This window comes from Saccoglossus kowalevskii, chromosome 10, assembly GCF_978046115.1.
Source record: "Saccoglossus kowalevskii chromosome 10, keSacKowa6.1, whole genome shotgun sequence".
Classification (NCBI taxonomy): Eukaryota; Metazoa; Hemichordata; class Enteropneusta; family Harrimaniidae; genus Saccoglossus; species Saccoglossus kowalevskii.
In genome coordinates this window covers 23,201,162-23,216,515 of record NC_140650.1, presented here as the reverse complement: position 1 = coordinate 23,216,515, position 15,354 = coordinate 23,201,162, and the positions used below count along the sequence as shown (strand labels likewise).

At 33.1% G+C, this 15,354-nt stretch overlaps 2 protein-coding genes across 2 annotated transcripts in view; one reads left to right on the top strand and one right to left on the bottom strand.

The window, feature by feature from the left end:
• The window catches only part of LOC102808379 (cilia- and flagella-associated protein 99-like), a 34,238-nt gene extending 33,877 nt beyond the window's left edge, over nt 1-361 (bottom strand). The window contains exon 1 of the mRNA XM_085504394.1: nt 274-361. The gene's annotated coding sequence lies outside the window, so the exon portion shown is untranslated. The remainder of the gene's footprint in view (nt 1-273) is intronic.
• A 2,951-nt stretch (nt 362-3,312) lies between these two features.
• Nucleotides 3,313-15,354, top strand: part of LOC100368990 (uncharacterized protein ZK1073.1-like) — a 40,218-nt gene continuing 28,176 nt past the window's right edge. Inside the window, exons 1-2 of the mRNA XM_085504393.1 lie at nt 3,313-3,479; nt 3,692-3,742. Coding sequence (XP_085360519.1) covers nt 3,456-3,479; nt 3,692-3,742 — 75 coding nt within the window. The 5' untranslated portion in view covers nt 3,313-3,455. The remainder of the gene's footprint in view (nt 3,480-3,691; nt 3,743-15,354) is intronic.

Here is a 15,354-nt window from a genome sequence, read left to right as displayed (position 1 = left end):
TCCAAACTACCTAAAGTATTGGTAACCATGGCTAGGAGATAGAATACAATTCCAAGCAATAGTCCGCATCAAGTGTCTGTCAAAATTACGAGATCGCCAGACTTTCACAAATAATAACAAATAACTCACATATGTAAGCCGCCATCTTGGATTATGAAAGCGTCGCTTCCTAGAAACGGCACCACTGTTGTTTTTACACGTTATTTATCATATACATTTCAACAAATTTGAGAGAATAAGTGAGAAACCCACATAAAAAACATGTAGACTTACCTTTTAATGCACCCGGCCGTGTGAAGCGAACTGGAGGTGGTTAAATAAGAGGTGACCGAGATGTTGTGTTTACCGATAACAAATCAAATGTGCATGTCCAAAAGACGCCGCACGGGGGCGATGTTCCAACAACGTTCCTCCGTTCGTGCCAGTCTGGCTGGTTCAATTACGGGTGGTTGTCTGAGGTTCAACTTTTCACAGAATACCACCACATAACTTTCTAGACATGACACTTCTATAGCGTATGCACACTAGTCACACCTGAGTATTATGATTATTTTAAATGGACAGTGATAGGAGACTCAACTGGTTTATTTACATTCTTCACCTACGTGGTAAAAGAGATTTCGATATAACTGCCGAAACACTGTTGATTCGATCTAGTTCTTCAAAGTGAATTGTTCATCACATTTGTCTGATCACTGTCCAATAACAATGTCAGCCATCGTGAATGAAATTACTGCGCGTGGTTACAAGTATTGAAGAACAAACGGTCAAATCTTCTTCCAAAATACATATGGGAATTAGAATCGAAAGACAACTTTATAAGAACAGTGTCAGGATATTGAAGATGTTGTTAACAGCAAATACAATAAAAATGACAGTGAAAAAGCTGTGGAGGATTCTTAATCATTTATCCTATTTCTAGTGGACAAAAGTGTCAAACAAAACACTCACAAACTAAATAAAAATTGTATTGTGGAAAGACTCGTTTATACGCGGTAGATTCTTCAAAATGAGAAAACTTAAAAAGTCAATTAAACAAAAGCCTCGGAAAAAAACAATACAAACTTGAACAACTTCATGATCCTGAAAAATCGACCTCCTGGAATAAAAAAAATTACACTTCTAAAAATCCCTCATGTGAACCCGTACTTAATTATTGGGTTTAATACTTTACAAAAAACACTACTAAACCCGCATGAATCTGAAAATATTAAACTTCTACAAAAAAGATAACACAATATATGAAATGTATTTAGATGGCTCGGTCCCGAAAATGAAATAAATCTAGCAATAATATGTACAAGAACAGAAAAAGCTTCAGCTGAATATCAAATGTGCAACAAAATATTTAAATATGGACAATGTTATTTATTAAATTCTGTACGTAAAATAATCAATATTGTTTATTCGTCAAACAGTTTCCAAAATCATAGAATTCTAATTCCACACCATGAATCGGGATCAAACTCAAATGTTTAAACTACTCGCAGTCAATTATTAATAAACATTTACATTAAGATAACAATGGAAGTTCTGACAATTCGGGTACTGCTAACAAAAAAGGCAAATAAACTACATGCTTCGTTGAATCGGGAAAGGCGTAGGACAGTGTTTGGCGTAATGCTTTATATTCAAAATTATGGGAGTATGGGGTGTGAATGGCAAAATGTATAAAATCATTAATAACATGTAGCTACGTATTATATAAAGTAAAAACCAATAAGAGACAACATCATTTTTATCAAACTCCGGGATGAATCAAGACTGTAATCTAAGCCTGTAAACTCAAATAGAACGACAATTGTAGTGTTCAATAAATCAAATAAAACCGTTTAAAGTGTATTCCTTGTTGTGTCAAAATTTCCGTTACGCTATTTTTTCCGGAAATATTTCATTTCTTACCTTGTAGTGATGTCATTCCTTGTCGTGTTGTATTTTGTAGGTCTTACCGAGGTTCAAAAACTTCGTAAAAAGTGTATTATTCAAATTTCTACTGAATATTGTAGCTAGTTTTGGGATATTCTTCTTTCAGAGTTTACAGTGATCAAAAGAAATTATATTTTAAAAACATTAATCCATTCATGCATAACCTATCTTCCGAAAAGTTGTAGAAAGAAACTATTTTGAAAATAGACTTTATTCTCAAATAGCCATTGGCATTCCGTTTAGAGTGATAGTGAGTCACGTGACTTATTTACGATCCGTTAATAAAAAACTGGAATTAATCAGGAATACCTGGTCTCGATGTATCAACATTTACTCTGAATCTTACGATCGATCTCCCTAATTTGGTAAAATGGTACCGTGAACTTATGAGAACATTTCTCGTGAAGCTCAAAATTAGGTGTTGTAAATTTCTATTAAATTAAAATGATTAAATTTAAACAGATTAACTCAAAAACAATGCCGAAGCCCCAAAAAATGATACAGTTCAAAATAATATTAGCGAAATATGGAAATTCGAGAAGCTCTATCTTGAATAAAATATCGACCAGCTCAAAATGTGTCTGTTCGAAAATCGGGGTGTAAGCACAGAAGTGTAAATAACTTATGTTATAATTTAATAATTCTGTAGATATTTTATTTTAGTTGGAATAGTAGAGAATAATTAATTGAAAAATATTTTTGACAGCAAATATAAAAGTATTTGTTCGGTTTGTTTATATGAGAGTTATTCCACTTTTTATATTTGAAACATTTTGCACTGGGTGAGTAATTATGCAAATTAGTCAGTCTTCAAACTTCTGTTTTACAGGTGGTCAAAAAGCCTAAGGTATTTATTATAAATAAATATTAATTATTATTAAATATAATGAACCATTTATTCACTTGCCACCTTGTTTCGGACAACGCCCCCGTAGTTCTATATTGCGTGTAAACTCAGTATCACCACTGAGGGCAGTATATAAAAAATGTGTAAGCTGAATTGTTCTGAGTATCACATCTGTGGTTTATATGTACTACACCCGTCAGCTAAAGGCGATTTATTGTTTAATTGTATCATCAGATTATTTTGAGATGTGATAAGTATGTACATAGTTTATATAAACCATGGGCCTGAACATTTTCATAGTTTGCGGCGGAAAATATTTCTTTAAATCTATTGTTCAATAATTACATTACGGTCTTTATGTTCTCTAAGGGGATCGAATTGGTCGTGTCAAAAACGGACTAAAGTCAGCATATGAGACGTCTTTAACAGCCCATTATCAAACATTCCTGCTCCGGACCATGCCTTGCACCCCATAAAAACAAATGATGTCGTCCAACCCAACCCGAAATTTACCGACAATAGCCGAATGCGGTAAACGCAACATTAATAAAATATTAGCCGAACGAAGGTAGCCGAACGCGAAGCGTGTGCTGAGTGTATCTTTTACAAGTGTGACTTGTGGTCATATTTTATATCGTAAAGGCTTGACTGACGTATATTTTTGCGGCGTTTGATTATCGAAATGGCATCGTCGCGACCCATGGAGGTAGGAATCGTGCAATGTTTCTGTGTTTATTTGTTCATAATTGGAGTATAAAGCTGGTGTTTTTGTATAAACAAGTTGCAAAACTGCAGACGTATTGGCACTACTACAACTGGGCTGGGGAACCTCGTATGACAACTAGGGCGGCATGTAGTGGGGCATTCTTACAAACATTCACTTGTTCATCAACTTTGTTGTTTGCATTTATTGCTTAGAGAGTCGTTGTGAAGACAGAAAGAACTGGTCCGTTTGAGTGCTACATTCAGGTGAGAAACTTGTATTTATTTTGCGTGGGGGGTGAGTCGATCGGCAGACTATGTAAATAACAGTTCCAATATGGCCGATCAACGCAGCTGATTTCGATGCTGACTCACCCATACATGGTAACACCACAGTATATACTAGTATGAAAGACAACATATTCTAGTAATTGCAACTTTAATGGTATTAGACATAGTTTTGTGGTAGTGAAAAAAAAATGAAAAAAAGATGACAGTGTATCTGGCATTATCGATCTTCTGGGATCTAGGCGTAGTACTAGGCCTATATTAATTGATAAGAAGCAGTGCACGTACATGTACAATTGGTTTGTACAATTTTACTAATTTCATGACATGATGATATTTCACTGTGGGACGCACATCTTAAAACTGGAAAGAATTAGAGAAATTTGTTTTGATGTTATATATATATTTAGTTATATGGTGTATCTTTCTGTTGGCTTAAAATTATGAGGTTATAAGGGTATGAAAGATGTAGGCCAAAGGGCTTGCTTGGACATTACTATGGCACACTGTTTGAGGCAGTGGGACTAAAGGTAAAATAAAGGTGACCTTGATCTAGGTCAACTTTTGTCTTAACTGTGTTAAAGATGCTGCTTTGTCTCTTTTATAATAAGGTTATTTTTACTATTGTAAATGTTCTGTTGTTAGACCACTTTCATTGAATTAGGTGTAACACTATAGCAATAGCCTTTGAATGTTACAAAAAATGGTTTATCCATTTTTTATTTCCAGCAAAACCTCAAATATTGAACTTAACATAATCACAACTATGTTGTTTACTTGTAGTAATAAGGTCAATGTCCTGTTTTGACAAGTGAAAGTTACACAGTCACATGACCAAAACAATGAGTCATCTGTTTACACTTTCAGAGTTTCGCAGGTGCTTTCAGTCACTGTTTATAAATTTATAAGAGCTAACATCTAATCGTTAATATTTTACGTCGTTCCATATCAACCATAAATAGCTTTAACTTTTGTATTGTAACTGTAAGCGTACAAATATCGCATGCATATTATAACTTTAGTCTGATACATGTAGCTCACTGCCGCCTTAAAGTGTTAAGGTACTGTTGCTTACTTAGTACAAGGCAGAACAATTGCTTGCATTTTAATAATTATTTTTTGCAGAGACAAATATTGTTTTTTTTTGCTTCACATTTAAAATAAGTTGACCTCTTTTTCATTACTAGGCCTATTTATAGAAAATTGGATGTTTTTCACGCAAGATTGTAAAGGAAGTTTAATTAACATTATACAATGTAGCATGGGAGGACGGCATTAGGGTTTCCCATTGCATTCACTGAATGAAAGGATCTAAAATGTCATTGTCATAAAAAAACACTTGATGTGGAATTTACAAAGAAACAAGCACGACTGTCTTCTATATTTAGATTAATTTATCAATGTCATCTCATTAATTGTCTTCTAATGAGCGTCTTTTTAACATCTAACGAATATTGAAGTACTCTGTGAGGACTATTCTATTCCAAAATAGGGAGAGGGAAACGAGACATTGTGAAATTGACACAACTGGTGACATCTGTCATCCTTGTTTGCAAATTGTAGTGCTTGGCTGAATACTGGAAAGTGGGTGTGACGCTTTCTTTTGCAAGTAGCTCCATTAGAAAAAAACCTCATTGTTGATATGTTTTATTTAATATATCTGAATTATATATTTTAAGTAGATGCATCGTAAAAAAAAATGTGTTTCTGTTCCTCAGCTGTTTTTTTTTATTTTTCGTAATATTTTTGCTGAAACCGAAAAAAAAAGTTGTGAACTGACATGCATACTGATCCGTAAATTATTTTTTTTGGCCTTAATTTTATTCGTTAGTAGCTTCTTCGTTTATTCGCTTTAGATATTCAATTTATCTATTTATAGAAAGACTTGTGATTTTCTCAAGTTGACGTATCAGTGCTGCATCTACTTCATTTGATTTGGGTTCACTGCAAATGTGCACAGTTTGCATTGAGCAATTATAAACACTTATGCATTATGATATATCCACTTTGCTAATATTGATATTGGCTGAAAACCAAGCGATATCAATCTGTCGTTGAATGGAGTTTGTTGGAGAGATTTTATGATAAAGTAACACATTGCTCAACAAAATTTAATGAACAATTCCTGCTATGAATAGGAGCTAAAAATAATGCAGTTGCAGGGCTTGAATTTCAGAATTGAAAAGGGCGCACATTTTCAAAGCCAAAATTTATAAAATAACCTTAGCACATAGGGAACACTGAAGAGCACCAAGGAAAATTTGTTGGGCATTAAAGCAATGCACTTTGATGCATCTATAAATTTTAAGCTCTTTAGTTCTTCAATCTGTAGAAATAGTGAAGGTGACAGTATTAAAAGATTTACTTGTTGAAGGATAGTTTAGGATCTTAGTGTTAGTGAACAATTTGTAGGCTTTTTTTTTCCAGTCAAATAATCTGAACAAAATAGCATTTTTAGTAGCGATTTCTTTGGACCACAAATAAAAACAAATTTAAATCAATTGACACAAACACTACCTGGTATATATCAGGTACATCAATATTTTGAGATAAATCCTTGCAATTAGAAAAAAATTTAACAATGAAAGAAATGAAATTATTACTTTTGAAAAGTAGCTGTACCTTATGTTCAGTTTGAATGGTTAGTAGGAAGTACTAAAAAATGTAGTAGTGGTTCTATTGGGACGTCATGTACTTGCATAAAAATAGTCAATTTTTTTGAGTAAAAACTGAAAGTTTACTCAAATTTTTTGTGTTGGTTCCAAAATTAGACAAGAATTTTAGGAAAAAAGTGCAGAAAAATTGGGTGAGAATGTCTGGTGGTATTTGGAGGAAACAAATATGCCGTTCAAATGATTAAATCCTGAACTTACAATTTCAAATCAATCACAATGCCGTAACAAATACATACCACCTGTATATAATATCTTTAGTGTACAATAAGTCAGCCAATTGTATTGTAAAATTGTATTTATCCTGGTTCAGGTCTGCCTTCTCCTTAGTCAAACCTAACTTCCAGGTGAGACAAGACGAATAATTAAAGAAAATCTGTGAAGACTTATGGGTAATTCAAGATGAAAGTGTCGTATTTTATGAAATTCTAGGAATATATATGTATGGTTTTTTATAATATTCTCTGTATTGTCTGGCTTAACTCATTAAAGGGTAATCTGAGATGAAAAAATGATATCTTCAATCTATTGTATAAGGATATCAATTGAGTTTAGACTTTTTGAAAGTGATATTCACTAATCATTATACATGTTTCATCATGCTTTTATAAACTCATTTAACAGCATTTGGGTTGACGTTTGGCAACTTGTATCAATTCCATTCTTGTTTTCACTTTGAATTATATGCGAATTATGTCGTCTGTCTGATTTATGAGTTCGGAATTCAACCTAGTTAATATAAAAATGCCCTTGATGTTTGGAATTCAACCTATTTGTTTTATTTATAAAAAATGACCTTGATGTCTCTATCATTACTGTATTGGTATTTTCCATTCTAGGATGAACTCAGCTGCTTTCAATTAATGTTTAACATCAATATAAAAATCCAAATTATTGATTAAATTAAGTGACTGTTGACAATCAAGATAACCTATATGCGATGACTTTTGTGTTTAACTAGGGACATATTGATTCTGTTGAACTTGATGAGGTTACTATGACAGAATGACACTTGTCTTCAAAATTCAGATAACAGTATTTCCAAGTTGGGAGAATTTAGAATTTTACAAATATAGATTTTGATTAAGAGATAATTACTTTGTATAAAGGAGACACTCGAGGGATGCATATTAGATGAGGTCATTTTATTTAACTCATTTTCAGGTTGGGTTACCAATGCTCAAAAAAAATCCTCTTTGTTTTTTTTCATAACGAAAAAAATAGCGTAAAAGTCTCGTGGTTGGGAAATATTTCTCGATATTTCAACCTTTTGTTCACACCTAATAAATCTTTTGAGGATTTGTCAATAATTATTTTTTCAGGGAGAAAAATGACATGCTGCATGACCATGACATTCTCAATCTCTTACAGAAAGGCTCCATGCCAGATTCACCAACTTGCTGATTGATAAATTTATTGATAGCGTCTGAACAAAAGTAAATTAGGCTGAATACTATAAATAGTATATAGTAGGCCGATGACTTGATTACCACTTTGGCTACAAATTTATTCAACATCTGTCTACCATGTAAAATATAATATTTTAATTCTGTATATGTGTTCCATTTAAAAATAACCGTCAGTCCCATCCTAAGTAGTCTGTTTGTTATGCTTATAATGCAGTGTCTGTGTCAGAAACAGTGAGTACAAAATGTATCACTGTAAATTGTGTCAATTTCATTATAGCACATTGATCACTACCGTATATCACACTATATTTTGTAAATTATCAATTTGTAAATGTTCTCTAGTTTGTCCATTTGATCAAAAATCAACTTTTGAATCTAATAAAAGTAAACAGACCGAATATATTGAAAGAAAACAAATATGATCACACCGGGGTGGGCGGGGCAAATCCAGTAACTTTTAGCAAAATGTAATGTTTTTACCAGTCATGGGTGATATGTTCTATTTAAACAAACTTTGAATCTTCAATTTTATTTTGATGAAAGGCATGTCTAGATGCGCAGTCAGAATAATGTAGTAAAAAATTGTTCTCCTCGCGTACCATGGTTAATATGTAGAAAGTAACTCATCAGATTTTCAATGTCAGTTTTTTGTAAATTTTAGTGTTCTAAATAATCACTTCATTTATATAAATATTTCCTGGAAGTAGTTGTGTTTCACGGTGAAGCTTAGTGTGCATTTAACTAATATCACTAACAAGCGGTATGTACTTATTTTAAATTAGTAAGATCAGACTTTTTTTTTTTTTTTTTTTTAAATATTTTTTTGTCCCAGGCGACAGTTCCGGACATTGAGTGTCACTGTTGTCTCTCCTGACTTTTTTTTTTTGAATGTGCAAATGCTAGTGACGACACATAGTGCATTTTGCCACAGAAGTCGTATTCATGTTTGGGACTACATGACAGGGCTGTGTGGCCATCTCTCTGTCAAATGGCAATTTGTAATGCGCGAGTCTGCCAGATTCAATCGGCAATTTTGATGGCGATGCAGTGTACTTTTATTATCACTAGCGCTATCAGATACATGTTGTGTACTTGTACAAAAATACTGATACCAAATAAAGTGTGTATCTATAGTACCTGTACTTGTTATCCCACAATGCATTGCATTAAGGCATAGTGAACATTATCATGATATGGATTGATACAAAGATTATTTGAGACAACAGGTTTATCAGTTTGGTATGGTCAGAGTGCATGGCTAAAAGTTTACAACCATGTTATCTGTAGTCATAACTAAGCCTGTTTACTGCTTGCATGGGAGTTTATACACAACCCTGCCCTATATTTGAAAAAGCAATTTCATATGAAATATACACTAGGGGTTCACCAATAAAAACTCGAGAGAAAGGTGATTGATTTTGAAAAAAAAAATCTACACAAAATATTCCTATACACACTATATTTTCATCAACATTGTTGTGTAAAAAAAACATTTAGCTCAAACCCAAGTGAAGAAAAAAAAAAGTGCACAGACCTCCCTCTCTTCCCTCCTAACAGTCAAACTCCCCCCCCCTAATGTTGGCAATCTGCTGAATCTGAATGTTAAAATTGCAAGATGTGGAGAAGGTGGAGTTGTAATTTGGCCTAGGTCAATTTAAGGTCATTAAATCTATTAAATGAGGATAAATAGTTAAATGTTTTGTTTAAACAATTCATTTGTATGCTTCACACATTTTTTTGTTGACTACCACCTAATTATTTATTCGATTTTTGCGCATTTTATCCACCTCAGATTTTCTTTCTTGGATCAATTCAAGCTTTATTTAATGAAACAAAAAACTTGGAACTGTCAGTACATTGGAAGATTTTAGACATCACGCAAACGATCTTCTACTACCATAAATAACTTATTTTCCTAGGTTCTATATTCAGTCATGGTTTGATACTAGAAATGTTATTTCTTAGGTTTGCTATGAAATGTATAACATACTGGTATGTGAACATCAATTTTGTTTTATTGTGAAAGAATATTTTGAACTCTTGATCAATTTGCTGAAAAACCGCCATGTTTTCTAGAACTCGAGTTAACCTTGGTGTCTTTCGACCTGACAGGTATAGAATGTCATTAAACCAATCAGAATACTCCATGATACTACATCTTCCCAATCTCAAAGAACAGATCTCAAAGAACACATCACGGAAGTAATTTTGTAATTATTGAAGTTCCAGTATGATCTCTTGCTGTTGATTTAACTGCATGATGTTTTTTTAAATAGGCAATTACCGGGTAGTACTGAAAGAGTTTTAACAGCTTTCGTGATGATAACAAATTTATTTTACCTATTCACGAAATAAATCTTTTCCATAATGCTAGCTCAATCGTATTCAAATTCTTGTTTTTTACATGATGAAACATCACAAATAATTGTGTTTTGACAGAAATGTCAAATGTGTACGTCATCTAATGTTTTTGTAATTGCTGATATTTACTTCAGTGTAATTTTGTATTCTAAAAACTGCTTTTCATATAAATAATTATTTAAAAGTGGTCAAAATTTTAGAATTTTTACTGTACAAATTATTTATTAGAGAAAAACTACATTATTTCATACAAAATGAAAATTAATTAATCTTCAGAATTTGGTCATTATTGCACTCCACTGCATTCCAAGTTACTACATAATCAGTATATACATAATTAGTGAAAATTGCATGATTATTTAATTCATCCTAAACTTGACCTATCTGGTAGAGAGATATGTGGATAATCACATGAGAGCAAAAACGTGTTTTTGTTTAAATTATTCATACAGCACATCCATCATTTTCTCAGTCATCGGTGTAAAAGATAGATGGATATACCGGATTCTGCTGTAAATTCGCTCAGGGCCATTAAAATGGCAGTTTGGGTTTTAAAAAAAATAAAAGGGGACCAAGAGACTGCCCAGGGCCATTTTTCGGCAGTTTTTTAAGGTGTTATTTTAATCTTCTCTGATGCTTAAAAGTTTTGTCGTAGTCATTGATGCCTATTCAAGAGTATTGATGTTTATTGCGACTAGCGTGAATGGGTTAGCTTCCTTTCGATCATGAGCTGTTATCGCTGTAAACAATGTTAAATTATTCTTCAAATGCTCAGTTTATCTTTTGAAAACAACTAATTTTTTTATTTAAAAACAAGTCATGTCGCTTTCCTATCAAAATCCAAGCCAAAAGATCATACAACAACATCGGCAAATCTCTTCCGTGCTGCGTTCAATAACATTAACATATTTAAATGAGCTATGGTAATTTGAACACGTTGGCATCATCCATCGTTTTCATTGGTTAATTATCGATTTGACCTGTCAGGTCAAAGAACACCATTTCAGGTCAAAACATGGCGGATATTCATTACAGCATCGAGCGTTGAAAATGCGATCGGAATCATTCACTACGATGAAATAAGTTGAAATTTATTTGCATTTCATAACAATTCAACGAATTTATTTTTTGTACGTTATTATAATCATTACTAGGTGTTGAAAATATTTGATGATACCCGGTAATTTGTTAAAAATTTTAAACCCAAATAAGGGCCCACCAGCCGTGAAACCGCCCAGGGTGATTTTTCGAATGGGCGAATTTACGGCAGAATCCGGTAATACTTTGTGTAGATTCTGTGATTTGGAGGAGTTTGTCATAATTGGCCTGAATATTGTCTGGTTTAGCAATGAAACTGGAAAATGTCTGGTTACTAGTGAACATAGAAAGTACACAATCTGACAGTGGTCCATTCAATATACCTACATTTCAAGTATCAAAGCAATTGTGCTGGTTGAAAATGGAACTGTTGACTGATCACCTATATTAACAGCTCCACTCAGTCATCATACACTTTCTATGTTCACTAGTAAACCAAATATTTCGTGACATATCTTCAATTCTTTTTTTTTTGCATATTTGGTAAAAATTCTTCTTAAATACTACCATCTCAATTGCGTAGATACTTGGTATGTACTGTAAAATCTGTATTAAAAGTCGCGAAAACAGAAGGAATGTGGTTTCTATTAGAGCATCTACATTATGAGAAATAATGAATTTTTGTTTTCAATTGTTCAAAAAGAATGAGTGCAACTTCTTTTCGAGATATGGCCTCTAATAGAGTTTTAACGGTATTGTCCATGGGTTGACATCCAGGAGATTTGTAGCAAGATAACAATTGTAATTGTTATGGCAACAACCAAATACACTACCATGGTTGTGATATGGCAAGAACATTGTGGGAACACTAATAACCATGGCAAATAGTTAATTAAATTATCAACTTTGGTTTGCGGAAAGATACTCTACAAAGATAGCAAGCTATTTTGGCCGTCGGGTCACATAAGTGTTTTATTGGTAAACATGTATATGCTTTACCCATGAACGTAAAAAAATGTATGTTTTACAAATTAATATAGATATTCCTAGTGTCTGATTTACTTTGAATATAGAAATACAAGAACTTTTGTTTCACCTTTGACTCAGAGCCCCCCATATCAGGTACAAACTGTAGATTGTACTTTGCTTCATGTGGTACAAAGGTTAGCTACATGTGTAAATTAACAGTATGCTAATTTGGCTCTTGTTTTGGGCAATAAATTAGGCCTTATTTGGTCTCAAATTAGATCATTTTAGTATTCTACTTTAGTATTCTACTTTAGTCACTCAACAATGATATTTATGAAGCATTATCGTAAATGATAATTACCATGATTAGTGCTTTAATTAATGTCTGTATTCTATGCGACTGATTAATTGGCTTGAGACGAGGGAGATGGCAAAAAATACATGCAACTCATTATTTTCCTTCACATACATGTAGTGCTGATTTTTGAGCTAGATTTTCTTGTTAACAAAGTTTTTTTCTGTGAGACGTTTTTTTTGTTGATAAAGTTTTATTCAACAACTCCATAAAAAGAATTATGTACCCGGTAGGTATATGTGGTAATACAGTGCACAGTTTACAATTTCTGTAGTGGACTTCTAGTTTATCCATAGTCAATGCTGTATCATATTCAAAGTTGTAGTTATATCTTACTTGATCCAGGAATACTTGGAAGTGTAGTTTGATATCATTCATCTTCATGGTATAAATAGATCTTTCTGTTAGCAGATGGTTAAAATAACTTTGGTAGTGAGATGTAACCAAATAATAATTTCATCAATTGTTGGCCGTCTACACAGTCCTATCCAACAATATTCACTATCTTACTACTGTGAGACTTTATGTGTGCTTATCTCCATGTAGTTAATCATATTTGCTGTAAAAGATTGCATATAAACTGAAAATTGTGTTTATTGTGTGCTTGATCTTTGAACTATGACTTATTTTGACCACAGACCTATTTCTATTATTTGTGCAAGTACATGTGCTACTAATACTGCAAATACAGTAGGAATAAGAAATCATGATATCCTTGCATGTACAGAAAATATGACTACGGTAGATTCCATAAAATATTCCCTTCCCTTCCCTTCCCTTCCCTTCTCTTCCCTTTAGATTGTGAATCTGTTTGTGTGAATTGAATTCAGAATGAATGCCTTAGTAAATGTCAGATTAGATAGTGGAAGCATTGACCTCTGATTAAAGATAACTGTGTTGAGGTCACTCGTATAATGTTCATACATGCCTTTTTTACACCTCACTTACTGTCCGCATGTGTGCACATGCAACTGCAATGATGTCATCAAATCGTTGATGTAATCGCTGTAACTATTACATGTCAATTACGTGTATCCTCTGAATACGGTTTTAGAATTACTTAGTTTACCGTACTCGTAATCTAAATCTTTACACTTAATACTGAAAACCACCTGTCTTAAACACCTATTCTGACTGTATGGTTAGCCTATGACAATGTCAATCACAACATCAATACCTGTGATGTTAAATCCGTTTTTCGCTGTGAGGCGTTTTTCAATAACTCTACAGTAATCAATATGATTGCACTGATCTTAATTCATAATGGATACTCGCATACATGTTAAGATTTCTTAAACAGATTGAATTGAGGGCTGAATAAAATGAATGATGCTTGTGAATGTCAATCGGTTATGTGATAAAGACAGAAATAAATTTGTTGTATGTTTATGGGCAGGGTTTCCGTTTTAACATTATGCAGCCCCTTTGCAAATGAAAAACAACAACTACCTTAGAATTATTTTTGTAATAGTGTTTATTTGGTTCTAGGGTTCTCATAGAACTCTAAAAAATGTCCCAGATTTTGTCCTTTTAAAATCCTTTAAAAAGTCTAAAATAAGCTGATTTTTTTTGAGGAGAAAGTTCTAAAAAATTGCTAGAATAGTTAATTATATTCTCACAATTGTATATTTTGAAACTAGTGTTCAATTTGTTAAAGTGGGAGGTTCGTCACTGGCGCACGTGTGGGAATTGAGTCCCAGGCGACGATAACAACACGCGCTAAAAACGCAAAGGCTCATGGGTAGATGATTGTTTGTAAACAATGGCACGCTATGGCCATTTGACGCATGCGCAGGTGACGACTCCCCCGCTTTTACTGTGATCATGATTTTTCTACTAGTTGTTTTTGGAAGGATTATTCTGATATAAATGTTCTGTTTTCTGATATATTAAAGGTAGATACCCAATCCTTTCTTTCCTGCTCATTTCAAAAGTAACTGACCTCAAATCTCATGCAAGTGTCTGTTGTTTACAAAGCTAACTTAATTTATGACTTCCGCTTGAATGCATACTGTGGAATACTTTATTTTCGCTGGAATTAATTTTCGCTGAAAAGGCTTTTTGGACGTTTTGTATGGAATTTATTTTCACTGATTTTTGATGAGTTTAATGTGAAATATAGAAAAAAAGGTATATTCGCTGGATTTTATTTTCATTGAATCATCCCTCCAGCGAAAATAGCGAAAATAAATTCCAAGCGAAAATAAAGTATTCTACAGTACTCTAATTTCATCTTACCCATCCACATTCTCGACATTTGTGTGTACCTACTACAGGTATAGATGCCCAAACTTGTGTGTAACTGTTAGTAGTCTTAATGAATAAATGGTTAAAATAAATTGCTTTGCTTGTCTGTACTCTTCATAAACTGGTGAAAAGTTGTATCACTCTTGTGAGGCAAACCATGCATGCAAACTGCAAAGTTTTGTTTATCTGGCGTAGGTTAAAATTACAGTACATGGTATCTAGATATTCTGGGTCATCGTATACCGCCAGTAAAATGATGCTCATTCGAGCTTAATTATTAATTAAAAATAGAATAGATATTAGAATAGAATATTTTCGGCAATAGTTACATTTTCAACTCTCTACCGCTGTAGGAATATGCATGTGATACATGTTATGTGCATGTATAATCTAACAATATTTTCTTTTAAGTTGACATCGACAGGATGCAAACACTCATGCTTACCGCCAGATTTGTATCAATCCTTACCTACAGCTACGAGATTGATGCAAACACTCACGTTGACGTCAGTCAACCTAAGAGAATATGTGGGATTATAT